The sequence below is a fragment of the Trachypithecus francoisi genome, unplaced genomic scaffold, assembly GCF_009764315.1.
Source record: "Trachypithecus francoisi isolate TF-2019V2 unplaced genomic scaffold, Tfra_2.0 Lachesis_group11, whole genome shotgun sequence".
Taxonomy (NCBI): domain Eukaryota; kingdom Metazoa; phylum Chordata; class Mammalia; order Primates; family Cercopithecidae; genus Trachypithecus; species Trachypithecus francoisi.
The window spans coordinates 100,491,346-100,506,409 of NW_022681456.1; the positions used below are offsets into that span (position 1 = coordinate 100,491,346).

Genomic DNA, 15,064 nt, shown 5'->3' on the forward strand with positions numbered 1-15,064 from the left:
GTCAGCACAGATTCCCCATCAATATGATAAATGGTCAAAGCAGGATCTATTGACAGAGCCTCCCTCAGGTGGAGGACCTACATATATGTATACGTATGCTCTCTAGCTTACCTATAGTAGCTCTTTAGTTTTGAATACCTATCTGATAGTACCAGTACTTCTTTCAACCTTCTGGGAAAGATTTTTGCCACTAAAACCAATACAGAAGGAGCCTAAAAAGTGCTTTTAGAATACCATAGTGGGGCCGGTCCTGGTAGTGGATCACACCTGTAATCCCTGCGCTTGGGAGGCCAAGGCAGGTGGATCACCTGAGGTCAGGAGTTCGAGACCAACCTGGCCAACGTGATGAAACCCCGTCTCTACTAAAAATACAAAAAAAATTAGCCAGGCGTGGTGGGGGGTGCCTGTAATCCCACCTACTCGGGAGGCTGAGGCAGGAGAATCGCTTGAACCTGGTAGGTGAAGGTTGCAGTGTGCCAAGATCACGACACTGCACTCCAGCCTGGGCAACAGAGTGAGATTCCATCTCAAAAAAAAAAGAATACCATAGTGGGTTTATGTCATTATTATGGGGCCAATAAATGCAATTTATCTTTCATAATTTCCTTAAGTATCAAATATAATATGAAAAATAACTTCAGGATGAGCCTACTTTAATGATAGAAAAGAATTCTTTTATGTTTCTGTACTTCCAATAGGAGTTTCCTTTTAGGAAAATGCCACATAATTCAACAGGTAACTGAACTAACAGTTTAAGCATAAGATTAGAGTAGGGCTTCTCAACCTCTACACCACTGATGTTTGTACTGGATAATTCCTTGTTGTAAAGGACTGTCCTGTGCATTTTAAGATGCCTAGCAGCATCCCTGGCCTCTAACCACAAGATACCAGTAGCACTCTTCACCTCCCTTCCCTCTCCCAAGTTGTGATAACCAAAAATATCCCCAGATATTGCCAGGTATCTTTGGGGGACAAAATTGTCCCTTGTTGAGAAACTACTGTGTTGGGGACATATGATTTACTAGTTAAGTCCCCATGGGTTAAGTAGTCTAGTTTGTTATTAATAGAGTCATTAGGAGAAAATAGTTTTGTTACTGCTTAACTTTTGTAATTCCAGACTCATGTGATTCTGTGTATTTTTTCTCCCCTGACTGGAACTCATCTACAGTTGCTGCGTGCCTTATAGTAAAATGGTAGTCTTGCAGATTGATAGCTTGCTTCAAGGACTTTGTTCCCTAGAGACAAAGTCTGGCATTTAGTTTATTTGCTTCTGAATTTTGTATCAGACTATAGTAGATACAAGTTTCTCTTTTGTAGCTCAAACTGGAAGATTATAAGGATCGCCTGAAAAGTGGAGAGCAACTTAATCCAGACCAGTTGGTAAGTGGCTTATGATCTTTTAGTAAGACTTGCGGGTTTTCTTTTCTTAATAAAACTCTACATGGATTTAGTGAGACCAGAGTTTTTATAGTACACACACACAGTTAAAATCCACAGTTTGTTCAAAACTGTTTCAGAAGCCTTTGTTGTTTGTGCCTGTTAGATCTCAGATATGACTTTTTTTTTCTGTTGACTAGAAGACAGTATGCATGGGGGTGTAGATTGTTAAACAGGAGTGAAATTGTAGACTGTCACTAAGAGTTAACATACAGATTTAAATTAAACTTACGTGCCAGAGTGGACTGAAGGAGAAGAGAAGGGCATACTCTTTCAGCTCTTCACTGGTGTATTCTAAACCTGACATCTTTGTGCTCCAAAATGTGAAAGAATATTTACTGTAGCTTACCTTAGTTTTCTCTAGCTGCCTCACTTTAATTCCTTTCATGGTCTCTTCCTACTTTTCTCTCCTGGATTTTCGTGTCCCCTCTCAGGAGGCATGTTATCTGATAGATATCTGGCCTTTAAAAAAAAAAAAAACTTACTATAAACATTAGGCTACTTGCGTTTTTTCCATTGGTTAGCTTGTCAATGATATACCTGGTAATTGCAAATTTTATGTAATTTGTGAAGGAGAGTTTGCAATATGGAAAGGAAACAGTGCTTTGTGGATGTTTGCCATTTTGACTTGATCATGTCTCCTGGCTAAGAAGGGACACATTTATTTGAAAATTATTTGATCTTGTTTGTGGGTCTTTTGTCTTTATGTTTTTCAACTAAAATTTTTGGCTATACGTCATAGATACTGGCATTCACGGACTTTTCCCATTCCATAGTGACTCCTCTTCACTGACCCAGAATTTTTGTGATGTAGTAGTAAGTTATAATTTTGCTGAGACACATATTCGAATTGTGTGAGCTCTGTGAATGGTGTGCTCACTTAGCTGGGGAGAGGACCTAGCTGGACATGCAGCATTTCAGTGTGGCTTTGTTTTGAAGTCATGGTGTGTTCATTAACTCTTAAAGTGATAAAACTTTTTTTTGTGTGTGTAAATATTCTTGAATAAAGTGTCCTGTTAGAATTGTGTTCTTTATTTTTGAGAAACATCGGGGAGAGGGGGTTGGAGATTGATCATTCCCATGGTAGCTCTCTAAGAAATGTTAAGGACATGCTATATTAATTGCTCCAGCCAGGCAAACTTCATTCTTAATATTTCATTACTGTCTTTATAGCCACATGTTGCTTCTATAATAAATGTATGAACTTTGTTATCTGGAGTCATATGCTGACAATTGCCCAATTTATATTGCCAACAGATCAGTCCTCTGAACTCAATATTTCTGTGTCCATTTGCCTATCTGACACTTTGTAATTTTTCCCTATTCCCCAAAATCTGCTTCTCCTCTAATCTTAGCTGTGTGAGTTGATGGCTTGATCAACTAGAAGGAGGTGCCAAAAATCTTGGAGAATTTATCTCCTTTTTCCTCATAGCTCACGTCCAGCTCATCAGCAAGTCTGCTCACTTCTCCCTTTAAGGTAAATCAGGAAACTGACCATTTCTGCCATCTTCATCCAGGCTGTATAATCTTTCATCTGCATTACTTATTACAGTAGTAATTACTTCTTCCTCGCAGATTTTTCTATTTCTGCCCTCTCCAAGTCTGTTCAACGTAGTAAATTCAGTGATCCTGTTCTGATGCAAGTCAAGATGGTTATTCCTCTGCTCAGAAGTCCCCATTTGTTCACATCTGGTGGTAAAATGTCCTTACTGTGTCTACAAAGCACTACAGAATATCCTTCCTGTTTTCTTTGACATTTTGACTCCATTTCCTGCTCTTCTTTCCCTCGCTAGCTCCAGTCTACCTACCCTAGCCTCCTTGCTGCCCCTCAGACATCCCAGGCACACTTCTGCAGGGCTTTTTGCACATGATCTTCCTACTGCTTGGGATGCTCTTTCTCCAGATGTTTCAGTGGTTCAATTCCCAACCTCTTCCATCTTTTTATTTGAAGGTACCCACAGTGAGATCTGCTCTCACCTCACTACCACTTCCCCATTCACACTTCTTAGCTCCTTTCCTTGCTTAATTTTTCTTAATAGAAGTTAGCACTTCTCTGACAAGCTATGAAGTTTTATTTTGTTTCTTTCCTACCCTTACAATGTAAGTTCCATGAAAGTAAGGATTTTGTCTGTTAGTTGCTGTATTCCTTTTTTTTTTTTTTTTGAGGCGGAGTCTCGCTCTGTCGCCCGGACTGGAGTGCAGTGGCCAGATCTCAGCTCACTGCAAGCTCCGCCTCCCGGGTTTACGCCATTCTCCTGCCTCAGCCTCCTGAGTAGCCGGGACTACAGGCGCCCGCCACCTCGCCCGGCTAGTTTTTGTATTTTTAGTAGAGACGGGGTTTCACCGTGTTAGCCAGGATGGTCTCGATCTCCTGACCTCGTGATCCGCCCGTCTCGGCCTCCCAAAATGCTGGGATTACAGGCTTGAGCCACCGCGCCCGGCCCAGTTGCTGTATTCCTAATGCATAGAATATAGCATGTAGTAGGTATATAAAATATTTATTACATGTAGATTTACTAAGTATAAAATGAATGTTAGGTCTTTAGATGTAACTAAGCACGTAGTTGGTGCTACTTTTGAGAAATCACACCTCATACATGCAATATATAAGGTGGAAAATTTAGAAAATGCAGGTAAGTCAGAAGGAAAAAAATAGAATCTTCAGAGAACTGTTACCAGTATAGGCATACCTCAGAGATATTGTGGGTTCTGTTTCAGACCACCACGATAAAGTGAAGATTGCAAAAAGCAGGTCACACAAATTTTTTGGTTTCCCAGTGCATGTGAAAGTTATGTTTGTCCTATACTGTAGTCTCTTCAGTGTGCAGTAGTACTGTGTCAAAAAGAAGGTACACACCTTTATTAAAAATTATTGCTAAAAAATGCTAATAATCGTCGGAGCCTTCAGTGAGTTGTAATCTTTTTGCTGGTTGACGAGTGTTACCTCAGTGTTGATTACTGATGATAGATCAGGGTGGTGGTTGCTGAAGGTTGGAGTGGCTGTGGCAGTTTCTTAAAATAAGACAACAGTAAAATTAGCCACGTTGATGGACTCTTTCTTTCATGAAAGATGTCTCTGTAGTATGTGATGCTGTTAGATAGGATTTTGCCCACAGTAGGACTTTTTTCAAAATTGGAGTCAGTCTTTCGAACCCTGCTGCTGCTGCTTTATCAATTATAAGTTTATGTAAAATTCTAAAGGTTTTGTTGTCATTTCAACAATGTTCATGATATCTTTACCAATAGAGTCTATCTCAAGAAATCTCTTTCTTTGCTCATTCATAAGAAGCAACTCCTCATCTATTAAAAGTTTATCCTGAGATTGCAGCAATTAGTCATATCTTCAGGCTCTACTTCTAGTTCTCTTGCTGTTTTCACCACATGTGCAGTTACTTCCTCTGCTGAAGTTCTGAACCCCCTCAGAGTCATGTATGAGTGTTAGAGTCAGCTTTTTCCAAACTCCTGTTCATGTTGATATTTTGACATCCTCCCATGAACCACAAATGTTCTTAATGACATCTAGAATGTGGGGAATCTTTTCCAGAAACTTTTCAATTTATTTTGCCCAGATCTATTAGATGAATCACTATCTATGGCAGCTATAGCCTTCTCAAAATGTATTTCTTTCCTTTTTTTTTTTTTTTTTTTTTTCCTGATAAGGAGTTTCGCTCTTGTTGCCCAGGCTGGAGTACAATGGCGCGATCTCGGCTCACTGCAGCCTCTGCCTCCCAGGTTCAAGCAATTCTCCTGCCTCAGCCTCCTGAGTAGCTAGGATTACAGGCATGCGCCACCATGCCCAGCTAATTTTGTGTTTTTAGTAAAGACGGGGTTTCTCCATGTTGGTCAGGCTGGTCTCGAAATCCCGACCTCAGGTGATCTGCCTGCCTCGGCCTCCCAAAGTGCTGGGATTACAGGCATGAGCCACCGCACCCGGACTAATGTATTTCTTAAGACATGAAAGTCAAAATTACTCCTTGATCCATGGGACGTGGAATGTATGTTATGTTACCAGACATGAAAACAACATTGATTCCTTTGTATATTTCCGTCACAGCTCTTGGGTGACAAGGTGCATTGTCAATGAGCAGTAATATTTTGAAAGAAATCTTTTTTTTCTGAATGATAGGTCTCAACAGTGGGCTTAAAATATTCAGTCAGCAGTGCTGTTAGAAGGTGTGCTATCATCCAGGCTTTGTTATTTTGTTTGTAAAGCACAGAGTAGATTTTGCATAATTCTTAAGGGTCCTAGGATTTTCAGAATTGTAAATGAGTATTGGCCTTAACTTAAAGTCATCAGCTGCATTAGACCCTAGCAAGAGAGTCAGCATGTGGAAGCTTTGAAGCCAGGCATTGACTTCTTATCTCTAGTTATGGAAGTCCTAGATGGCACCTTCTTCCAATAGAAGACTCTTGCGTCTACATTAAAACTCTGTTGTTTAGTGTAGTGAGCTTCATCAATTATTTTAGCTAGATTTTCTGGCTAACTTGATGCAGATTCTACATTAGCACTTGTTGCTTCATCTTGTTCTTTTATGTGATGGAGATGGCTTCTTTCCTTAAACCTCATGAACCAGCTTCTGCTAGCTCCCAATTTTTCTTCTGCAGCTTCCTCACTCTCTCAGCCTTCACCGAATAAAAGAGAGTTAGGGTCTTGTTCTCGACTAGGTTTTGCTATTGCTGATGTGCTCAAATCTTGTGCACATCAGCAATAGCATTTGTTTGCTTATTATTCATGCATTCACTGGAGTAGCACTTTCACCCCATACAAGCTCAACCTCTTCCACTGTAAACATCTCTCATCAGAGAAATACATTTTTTACTTTCTATGAATCTACATTGATGCATTATCATCATCACCCAAAGTTCGTAGTTTAGAGTTTACATTAGGGTTCACTCTTGATTTTTAATACTGTGTTTAATACTTGAGTTTTAATACTGTGGCAGTGTTTCTGCTATACATGGTCTTTAAAGTTTGGTTGGATTATTGTGTGAAACTGTCTGTGCCTGGTTCTCTTTGAGGAGGGAGCTCTTTGAAAATATTCTCTATTTTTTCCTTTGGAAATTGATTTTGTTTAGATTTCTTTTGGCATCAGTTTTTAAAAACTTCTCATTGAAAATCACCTGTTTTATTCAGTTTTTAAAATTCATTTCCATAGATTAGGGCCAAGTAGTTTTTAATAAAAGTGTAATACAGCCTGTTTCTGTTGTAATTTTCTAGTTTTGTGTGGTTTTATTTCCTCAGTTTACTCTTATATTATCTAGGGGTATATTCCTCCCTCCCACCCAAAGTCAGCTTTGGACTTTATTCCAGTTTTTAAAAATTTTTCTGCTTTTTTGTTTTTTGGTTATTTGCTTTTCAAATTGTGAAAATTTTCTAAAATTTCTTGAAGACTGAATTTTCCTTCAAGCACTGGTTCAGTTGTATTTGATTTGATACTGTATTTTCAGTATTATTTGTGATAAGTTTTATAACTTTAGTTTGATTTGCTTTTTTAACTCAACAAGTACTTATAATAATGTAAATAAAACTTGTAATGTTCTATATGGCTCTTGCAGGCTCTTTGAAGTAGTAACTCTTAAGGGATCTGTCAAGGCTAAGCTACATAAGGTTTATGTTAAATTGGTAACATAGGTTTCTCTTTTCAAATAATAGAAAGAATGTCTAATGAAGTTGTTTTTGGAGTCACTTTAACTTGTAATAATTTAATGTAACTTTATAATTTGAATGATTTAAATTGTTACATTTATAACTTTAGTATGTTTGGTTCAGATCTGGATTTGAAATGGAGAGCTGAGATTCAAGTGAATTCTCAAGCAATAGGCAAGGGGAACTTGATGTCTTTGGTTCTGCTGAAGTTTTTGTTGTTAAAGAATTAGAATTTGGTATCTTTTTTTTGCTGCTGAACTGTGATCCTGTGTTATATTTAGTACATCTGTAGTAAACTCATAAAAAATATAGAATCTTCCCTCTTTTGTAATTCCATTGCTGTTGGCCTAGTCAAGGCAAGCCACGTAAACTTTACGTATGCTTCCTAGTTAATATCCTTGTCTTGAGATCCTTCCTTCAATTCACCAGTCCTATTGTCTGTGGTGTCCTTTTCTTGAAACAGCTCTCAGTATATTTCTTTCAAAAGTTTTAAATTGTTCAGAATCTTGAGCATATCTGATGCTCTCTAAGATCATCTGAACTATCTTTTATTCATTCAACAAGATATATTAAGTATCTACTCTAGGAGATGCTGTACTTAATATTAGGGTTATAATACCTAGGGGACAAATATGATCATTACCATGTGTAGTCTATAATGTAATGGGGAAGAGAGTGGGGAATAAGCAAATACAGATGTGATGGATGTTAAGAAGGTGAAGTACAGGATGAAAAGACATTGTAATGCAGGATCCATCCTAGTCTAGAGAGTTAAGGCCAGCTGCCCTAAGAAAGGAAGAACTTTAGTTAAGACCTAAAATATGAATGAGATTTAGCCAGTGAAAGGGGGGAGGGAGGAAGAAGAAGAACAGAAGGCTAGGCAGATGCTTGCATGTGTAAAGGCTCTGAGAAGGAACAGATTTTTGGTTTTTTACAAAGAAACTGTAAAGAAGGTCATGTGGATGGGTGATGAAGCTGGAGGGGGTAGGTCTTTGTGCACCATTTGAAAATTACTTTTTCCCAGAGACATCAGAAATGGTACAGATACATTTAAGCAGGGAACAACTACAGATTTTTAGTTAAAAAAATCAGTTTGATTGCAGTGTGAAGTATGGTTTGGAGATGGTGTATGGATGTAAGGAAATTAGAAAAGGGTTGCCTGTAGTCTAGGTGAATGATTATGGAAGCCCTACTAAGGCAGTGGCAGAGGGACTTGAATCAAGTAGCTGGATCTGAGAGGTAAAATCAGCATGGCTTGGTAATTGGATGTAGGAGTAGAGGGTAGAGCTGAGAGTGGTTTCAGGTTTCTTGCTTGAACAATGGATGGATGGTAAAATCATTTATTAAACGAGGGACCACTGGGGCAGAAGGAGGTTTTGGGAGGATGGAGTAGGATGAAGAGCTCAATTTTGTACTGTTGGTTTTAATGTGCCTGGTAGACATCAGTGTCTGGTACCAGGTGTTTAGGTAAATGGGTCTGGAGCATGGAGAAGTTTAGCCGATAGAAATATCACCTGTATGACCACTACTTGAAATCATTAGAGGAGATGAGACTGTCTTGGGTGAGAGTATGGAAAGCAGAGTAGAGAAGCCTAGGACAGAATCCTGAGGAACTCTGACATTTAATGTTTGGACAATAATGGCTAAAAATGTGATGTACTTATTAGGATCAGGCATCATTCTGAGTGTTTTATACATATGCAATCATTTAGATTGTGCAGCATCCTTGTGAGGTAGATTCTATTACTCCTATTTTACAGGTGCTAAATACAGGTGAGAGAAGCTAATGGAAAAATTGCTAGTAAATAACCAGCTGGAAAAATGGAAGTTTAGTGTTAGGAGAAACAAGAAATGTCTGTAGAGCAGGAGTGTGCCTTCTTGTTGAAGGCTGCTGCTAAGTCAACCAAAATGAGAGCTATAAAAGATCCATAGCTTTAAAGGATGACATCGACAATTGCTAACTTCAGCTAAAACAGTTCTGGTGGAAATGGAATCCAGGTTGATGAGGTCTGAAGAACTGGAGACTGAAAACACGTTTGAATTTGTGTAATGCTGGAGGGAAGTAGTTGTCACAGAAGAATTAATTTTTCTTGTTTAGATTGGGAATGACATGAACTTGTAAAATGCTGACTTAAGCATCAATAGAGAGGGAGCAGCTCTCTGTTAGAAGACCTTAAAGAGGGAATCCTAAAGGAAAGTTTTGTATGAAGGCAGAGTTCAGTAGGATCCAGGGCACAGGTAGAAGTGGGGGTGGCAAGGGGATAACTTCTTCACTTAGTAAAGAAAGGAAAAATGAAAGGATAGGTCTACATTAGATGATGGAAAGTTGTAGTTCCCAGCTGATGCCGCTTTTTTTGAGTCAAAGTTAATACCACTTGGGAGTAGAGATGGAGGAGTGTTTCTTTATAGTTTTACATCCCTCTGAGGACTGCATATCCTGGTAATGTTATCTGCTTATTCTAATTTCCGTAGCAGGAAGACTTCTATACCTTTTTATTATAAAATATATGGCGGAAACAATATATTCCATGTAAGTTATAACACATAATAAAGCAAGCACCAGAACCCAACTCTCAACTCAAATAGTATGTTTCTAACAGTGTTGAGGCTGCTTTCTAGTGTGGTACTTTCTGTTTCCTGTAACCATGACCCTGAAGTTTTCCCTTGCTTTTAAGAGCTTTTTTTTTTTTTTTTTTTTTTGGCTGCTCTGTTAGAGTTGCTTTTTTTGTACGTTATAGTAAGTGGTATCATGCTATATGTTCTGCAGTTTGCTTTTTTTACTCATTATATTTAGTGTTTTTATATCAATACAAGTGCCTGTATTTTATTTGGTTCTCTCTACTTAATTTTAGTCTGTAAATAGATGGATGCTTGAGGTTTTTTTTTTGTCACTATGAAGAATTTTACTTTGAGGAATTTTTTTTTTCAGGGTATATCATTAGGCTGTAGGACATGCTTATGATTAACTTCATAGGTGAAAATACTGAACTGTTTTCCAAAATTATTGTACCAATTTGTACTAATACTGGTATTATTACATAGGAGTTCCTATTCTGTAGTTTTATAAAGACTTAATATTAGTCTATTTTTTCAACATTATTGAGATATAATGTACTTAACACAAAGTAAACCCATTGTAAGCATACATTTGTTTATAGTAAATTTGTAGAGTTATCGAGCTTGTTAGCACAGTCTCATTGTAGAGTATTCCTATCATCCCCTCAAGGTTCTCTTTTGTGCTCTGATTTACTTTCTAGCTTTATAAATTTGTCTTTTCTGGACATTTCACATAAAATAGTCTTCTGCATCTTGCTTCCTTTACTTAGCATAATATTTTTGAGGTTTATCCATGTTATATAGCATATACCAGTATTTCATTTTTTTCTGTCGCTGACTAGTATTCCATTGTATGCATGTACCACATTTTGTTTATCCACTTACCAGTTGCTGGATATTTGGATTGTTTTCATTTTGGGATATTATGCTGCTGTATACATTTATATACAAGTCTTTATGTGGACATGTTTTCATTTCTTTTGGGTAGATACCTTGGAGTGTAATACTTTACTCTTTTAATTACTGAGGCTTTATAATATGTATTTGGTTGTGCAGGTTCTCCACCTTGTTCTGTTTCAGATTGGTCCTTTCTCTTTCCATATAGATTTGAGTTAAAGTCCCATGAAATGACCCCCCTCTTTTCTGTCAGTGTTGTTCATCTGGGAAATCTTTAAAAAAATTTTTGCTCCTTTAAATTTCCTGTAGGACATTGCATATTGTTTGTTATAATATTTATTTTTGTCTGTTATAGGTAATTATTCTAAGTCTTTCTACCATATTATACATGTCTCGAAGTTGGTTGTTCATCTGTTTGATACTCACCGTGCTATTTGTGTAATATGTTTGAGTAGTGAATGAATATTAACAGAGAAATCCTATTGGCTCAGTGCTATTAAAACCAACAGGCCTCTCTGATCTTAGACTTTATAGGGGTAAAATTGGGACTCATGTTTCTAATATAAAAATTGAATTTCTGGCATTAGAATTGAATTTTTAAATGCAACTTAATATAACTTATATTAATATTCTTTCTCCTTTTTCTTTAGGCAAGTACTTTTTTTGTGTATGTATAGTAAATAGCGATAAGGTCTTAAATCTCTTCTGTGTTTAAGAAACACTTATTTTCACATATTTATACTTAAACAGTCATAAAATTAATGTTTTCTTATCCTATTTGGTAGGAAGCAGTAGAGAAATATGAAGAAGTGCTACATAATTTGGAATTTGCCAAGGAGCTTCAGAAAACCTTTTCTGGGTTGAGCCTGGATGTGAGTATGTTTTCTTTGCTTTTCCTGAAACCAGTTTTAACCATTGATCTTGGAGAAAATGTCAAGTGTGTCAGTGTCTAATAATGGTGTTTGGTTATTCTTCATCTAATTTCTGCTGATATTTTATTGGGATGGAGGGTTGAGGATAACTGTTGGAGAACTAGTTTTTTTTTTCAGATTTCTGTAGTCTCAAGGGAGAACACAAATGGCATCTGAATATGAGACATTGTGAATAAAGCATTGGTTATCTAATGTATGTTGTTTAATTATAGAATTATAGAAATCATTGAGAAAGGGAATCAAACTTTTGACAAGGTATATTTATTAAAGATATTTTAGAATATAGGCTTGTAAATTTATATAAGATAGGCTTCTTTCACATTATTTAACATACGAGACACCAGAGTTGGTAGTCTTGAAAGCATGCAAATTATTAATGGGAAAATTAATGACTCACATTAAATAGAGTTAAATCTGGCCCTGCTACTTGTTAGGTTATGTATGTTGGCAGTTCAAACTTTTATCTCTGACAAATTTAATCAGTAATATGAAGTCTTAAACACTTCTCAATGAAGTATTCTTTACTTTTTCAAATCTTAGCATTAGAAGGTCCTTTAAAGGTCATGTTCCAACAATTGCAGAAATCTTTAAATAAATTCATTCCTGGAGTGGAGAGCATGCCTCATAAGATAATCTCTTCTCTTTTTTTGGATATTTTCATTTAAAAAAATTATATATATTTTTTATTGTATTTTAGAGACAAGGTCTTACTCTCTCACCCAGCCTGGATGCAGTGGTGTGATCATAGTTCACTGCAGGCTATAATCCTGTACTGAAGGGATCTTCCTGCTTTGGCCTCCCAAAATGCTGGGATTACAGGTGTGAGCAATCGCCCTGGCCTATTTTTCTTTTTAGTGAACTAAAATTCTCTTCTCCATTCCTCTGGAATCAAAAAAATTATTTTAGGCTGGAGACATTTACCATCTTAATTCTTGGCTAAGAAGGATTACAAATATAGTTAGAAGCATACTTTTATGATGTTTAAAATTTTCTGTCTTCTGTCTTTACTCATAGTTACCCAGTAACAATTTAGTTTTTCATTCAGGTCTGTATTTTTCTAATGTATTCTTTTCTTTTTAGATTAAAAATGTTTAAACGATGCCTACCTTGTACCAGGCAGCTATGCGGTTCCACTTGATTTTTACAATAGTCTGGAAAGTTGCTATAAATAGTCCCATTTTACAGATCAGGAATCTTTTTTTTTTTTTTTTTGAGACGGAGTCTTGTCCTGTCGCCCAGGCTGGAGTGCAATGGCGCAATCTTGGCTCACTGCAACCTCCGCCTTCCGGGTTCACATGATTCTTCTGCCTCAGCCTCCCAAGTAGCTGGGATTACATGCACGACTTATTCTTCTTTTTAAGAAAACTTTTATTTTAAGTTTAGGGGTATATGTGCAGGTTTGTTATAAAGGTAAACTCATGTCATGGGGATTTGTTGTTTAGATTATTTTGTCACCCAGGTACTAAGCCTTGTACCTAATAGTTATTTTTTCTAATCCTATCCCTCCTTTTACCTTCACCCTCAAGGGGCTCCAGTGTGTGTTTTTCCCCATATGTGTCCATGTGTTCTCATTATTTAGCCCCCACTTATACATGAGAACATGTGGTATTTGGTTTCTATTCCTGTGTTAGTCTGCGAAGGATAATAGCCTCCAACTCCATCCATGTTCCCACAAAGGACATGATCTTGTTCTTTTTTTATGACTGCATGGTATTCCATGGTGTATATGTACCATGTTTTCTTTATCTAGTCTATCATTGGTGGGCATTTAGATTGATTCCATGTCTTTGCTATTGTGAATAGTGCTGTAATGAACATACACGTGTATGGTAGAATGATTTATATTCCTTTGGATGTATACCCAGTAATGGGATTGTTGGGTCAAATGGTGGTTCTGGTTTTAGCTCTTTGAGGAATCGCCACACTGCTTTCCACAATGGTTGAACTAATTTACACTCTTATCAACAGTCTGTAAGCATTCCCTTTTCTCTGCAGCCTTGCCAGCATCTGTCATTTTTAAATTTTTTAACAATAGCCATTCTGACTGGTATGAGATGGCATCTCATTGTGGTTTTCATTTGCATTTTTCTAATGATCAATGATGTTGAGCTTTTTTAATATGCTTTTTGGCCACATATATGTCTTCTTTTGAAAAGTGTCTATTCATGTCCTTTGCCCATTTTTTAATGTTTATTTTTCTTGTAAATTTATTTAACTTCCTTATAGATACTGGGTATTAGATGTTTGTCAGATGCATAGTTTGCAGAAGTTTTCTCCTGTTCTGTAGATTGTCTGTTTACTCTGTTCATGGTTTCTTTTGTTGTATAGAAGCTCTTAAGTTTAATTAGATCTAACTTGTCAGTTTTTGCTTTTGTTGTGATTACTTTTGCCATATTTGTTATGAAATCTTTGCCAGTTCCTACATTCAGAGTGGTATTTCCTAGGTTAGCTTACAGGGTTTTTATAGTTTCAGGTTTTACATTTAGGTAAAAGGAACTTATTCAAAGTCGTATGGCCAGTAAGTGGTAGAGCCAAGATATGGCCCTAGGTACTTTTTCTCTATACCATGAAGATAGTGTCTTATCTGTGTGTGTGTGTGTGTGTGTTTTCTGCTGTAGTCTAGAGGTAGCTCCCAACTCACCAAATTTTGTTAATATCCATGAAATTATTTTTACTTGCCTGTGTTTGAGATTTACTTTCATTTTAGGTGACATGAGAAAGTACTTTGGAGGTTGCCTTACTGAATCAAGACCCTAAAAGGTGCTTGGCAGTACTTTTGAGTTTTTTTTTTTTTTTCTTGGTAATTTTTTGGGCTCCTCTTTTAAGTTTTTCTTTTGTCAGACATGTTCTATAATAGCCAGTTTTGCAGTTTGTGGAATGTTTTCTTTTTTCCCTTCAAAATAAAGTTGGAAGTCCTTCTTTTCGACCTTGTCACATTCTGCTTTGTCCTCATGAGTTTTGTCCCCTGGTAGGGATTCATCATTCTGAGTCTCGATTAAGAAAACCAATTTTATTGGCCAGGGGCAGTGGCTCACGCCTGTAATCCCAGCACTTTGGGAGGCTGAGGCAGGAGGATCACGAAGTCAGGAGATCCCAGACCATCCTGGCTAACATGGTGAAACCCTGACTCCACTAAAAATACAAAAAAGTAGCCAGGCGTGGCGGTGGGCGCCTGTAGTCCCAGCTACTCCAGAGGCTGAGGCAGAATGGCATGAACCCAGGAGGCAGAGCTTGCAGTGAGCTGAGATCGCGCCACTGCACTCCAGCCTGGGTGATAGAGCGAGACTCCATCTCAAAAAAAAAAAAACCACACAGAAAACCAACTTACCAATTTTATCATTCAGTACTACTGATTAAGAGTGGTTTACTTCTTCTGTTTTCCTTTCCAAACTGATCCTCAACTGGAAAAAGAGAACAATGTAACTTACCTTTCTAATTTTCATCTAAAGAAGGCAAAATTGGCCCTTGTCCGTGGCTTTTCATGACACCTGATCATGATCTGGGAGACTTTCTTGTTACTTGATTTTATTCAACAAAAATTTGAGGCCCTGATATGTGTCAGACTCTGTGCTGAGCACTAGTGAATATTGGTGAA

The 15,064-nt window shown here is 37.3% G+C and overlaps 1 protein-coding gene across 20 annotated transcripts in view; it reads left to right on the forward strand.

Moving 5' to 3' along the window:
* The window catches only part of CAPRIN2 (caprin family member 2), a 45,626-nt gene that overhangs the window by 2,553 nt on the left and 28,009 nt on the right, over nucleotides 1-15,064 (forward strand). For all 20 annotated transcript variants that reach the window (XM_033222514.1, XM_033222518.1, XM_033222515.1 and 17 more), the window contains 2 exons: nucleotides 1,318-1,380; nucleotides 11,323-11,409. In XM_033222514.1, coding sequence (XP_033078405.1) covers nucleotides 1,318-1,380; nucleotides 11,323-11,409 — 150 coding nt within the window. The remainder of the gene's footprint in view (nucleotides 1-1,317; nucleotides 1,381-11,322; nucleotides 11,410-15,064) is intronic.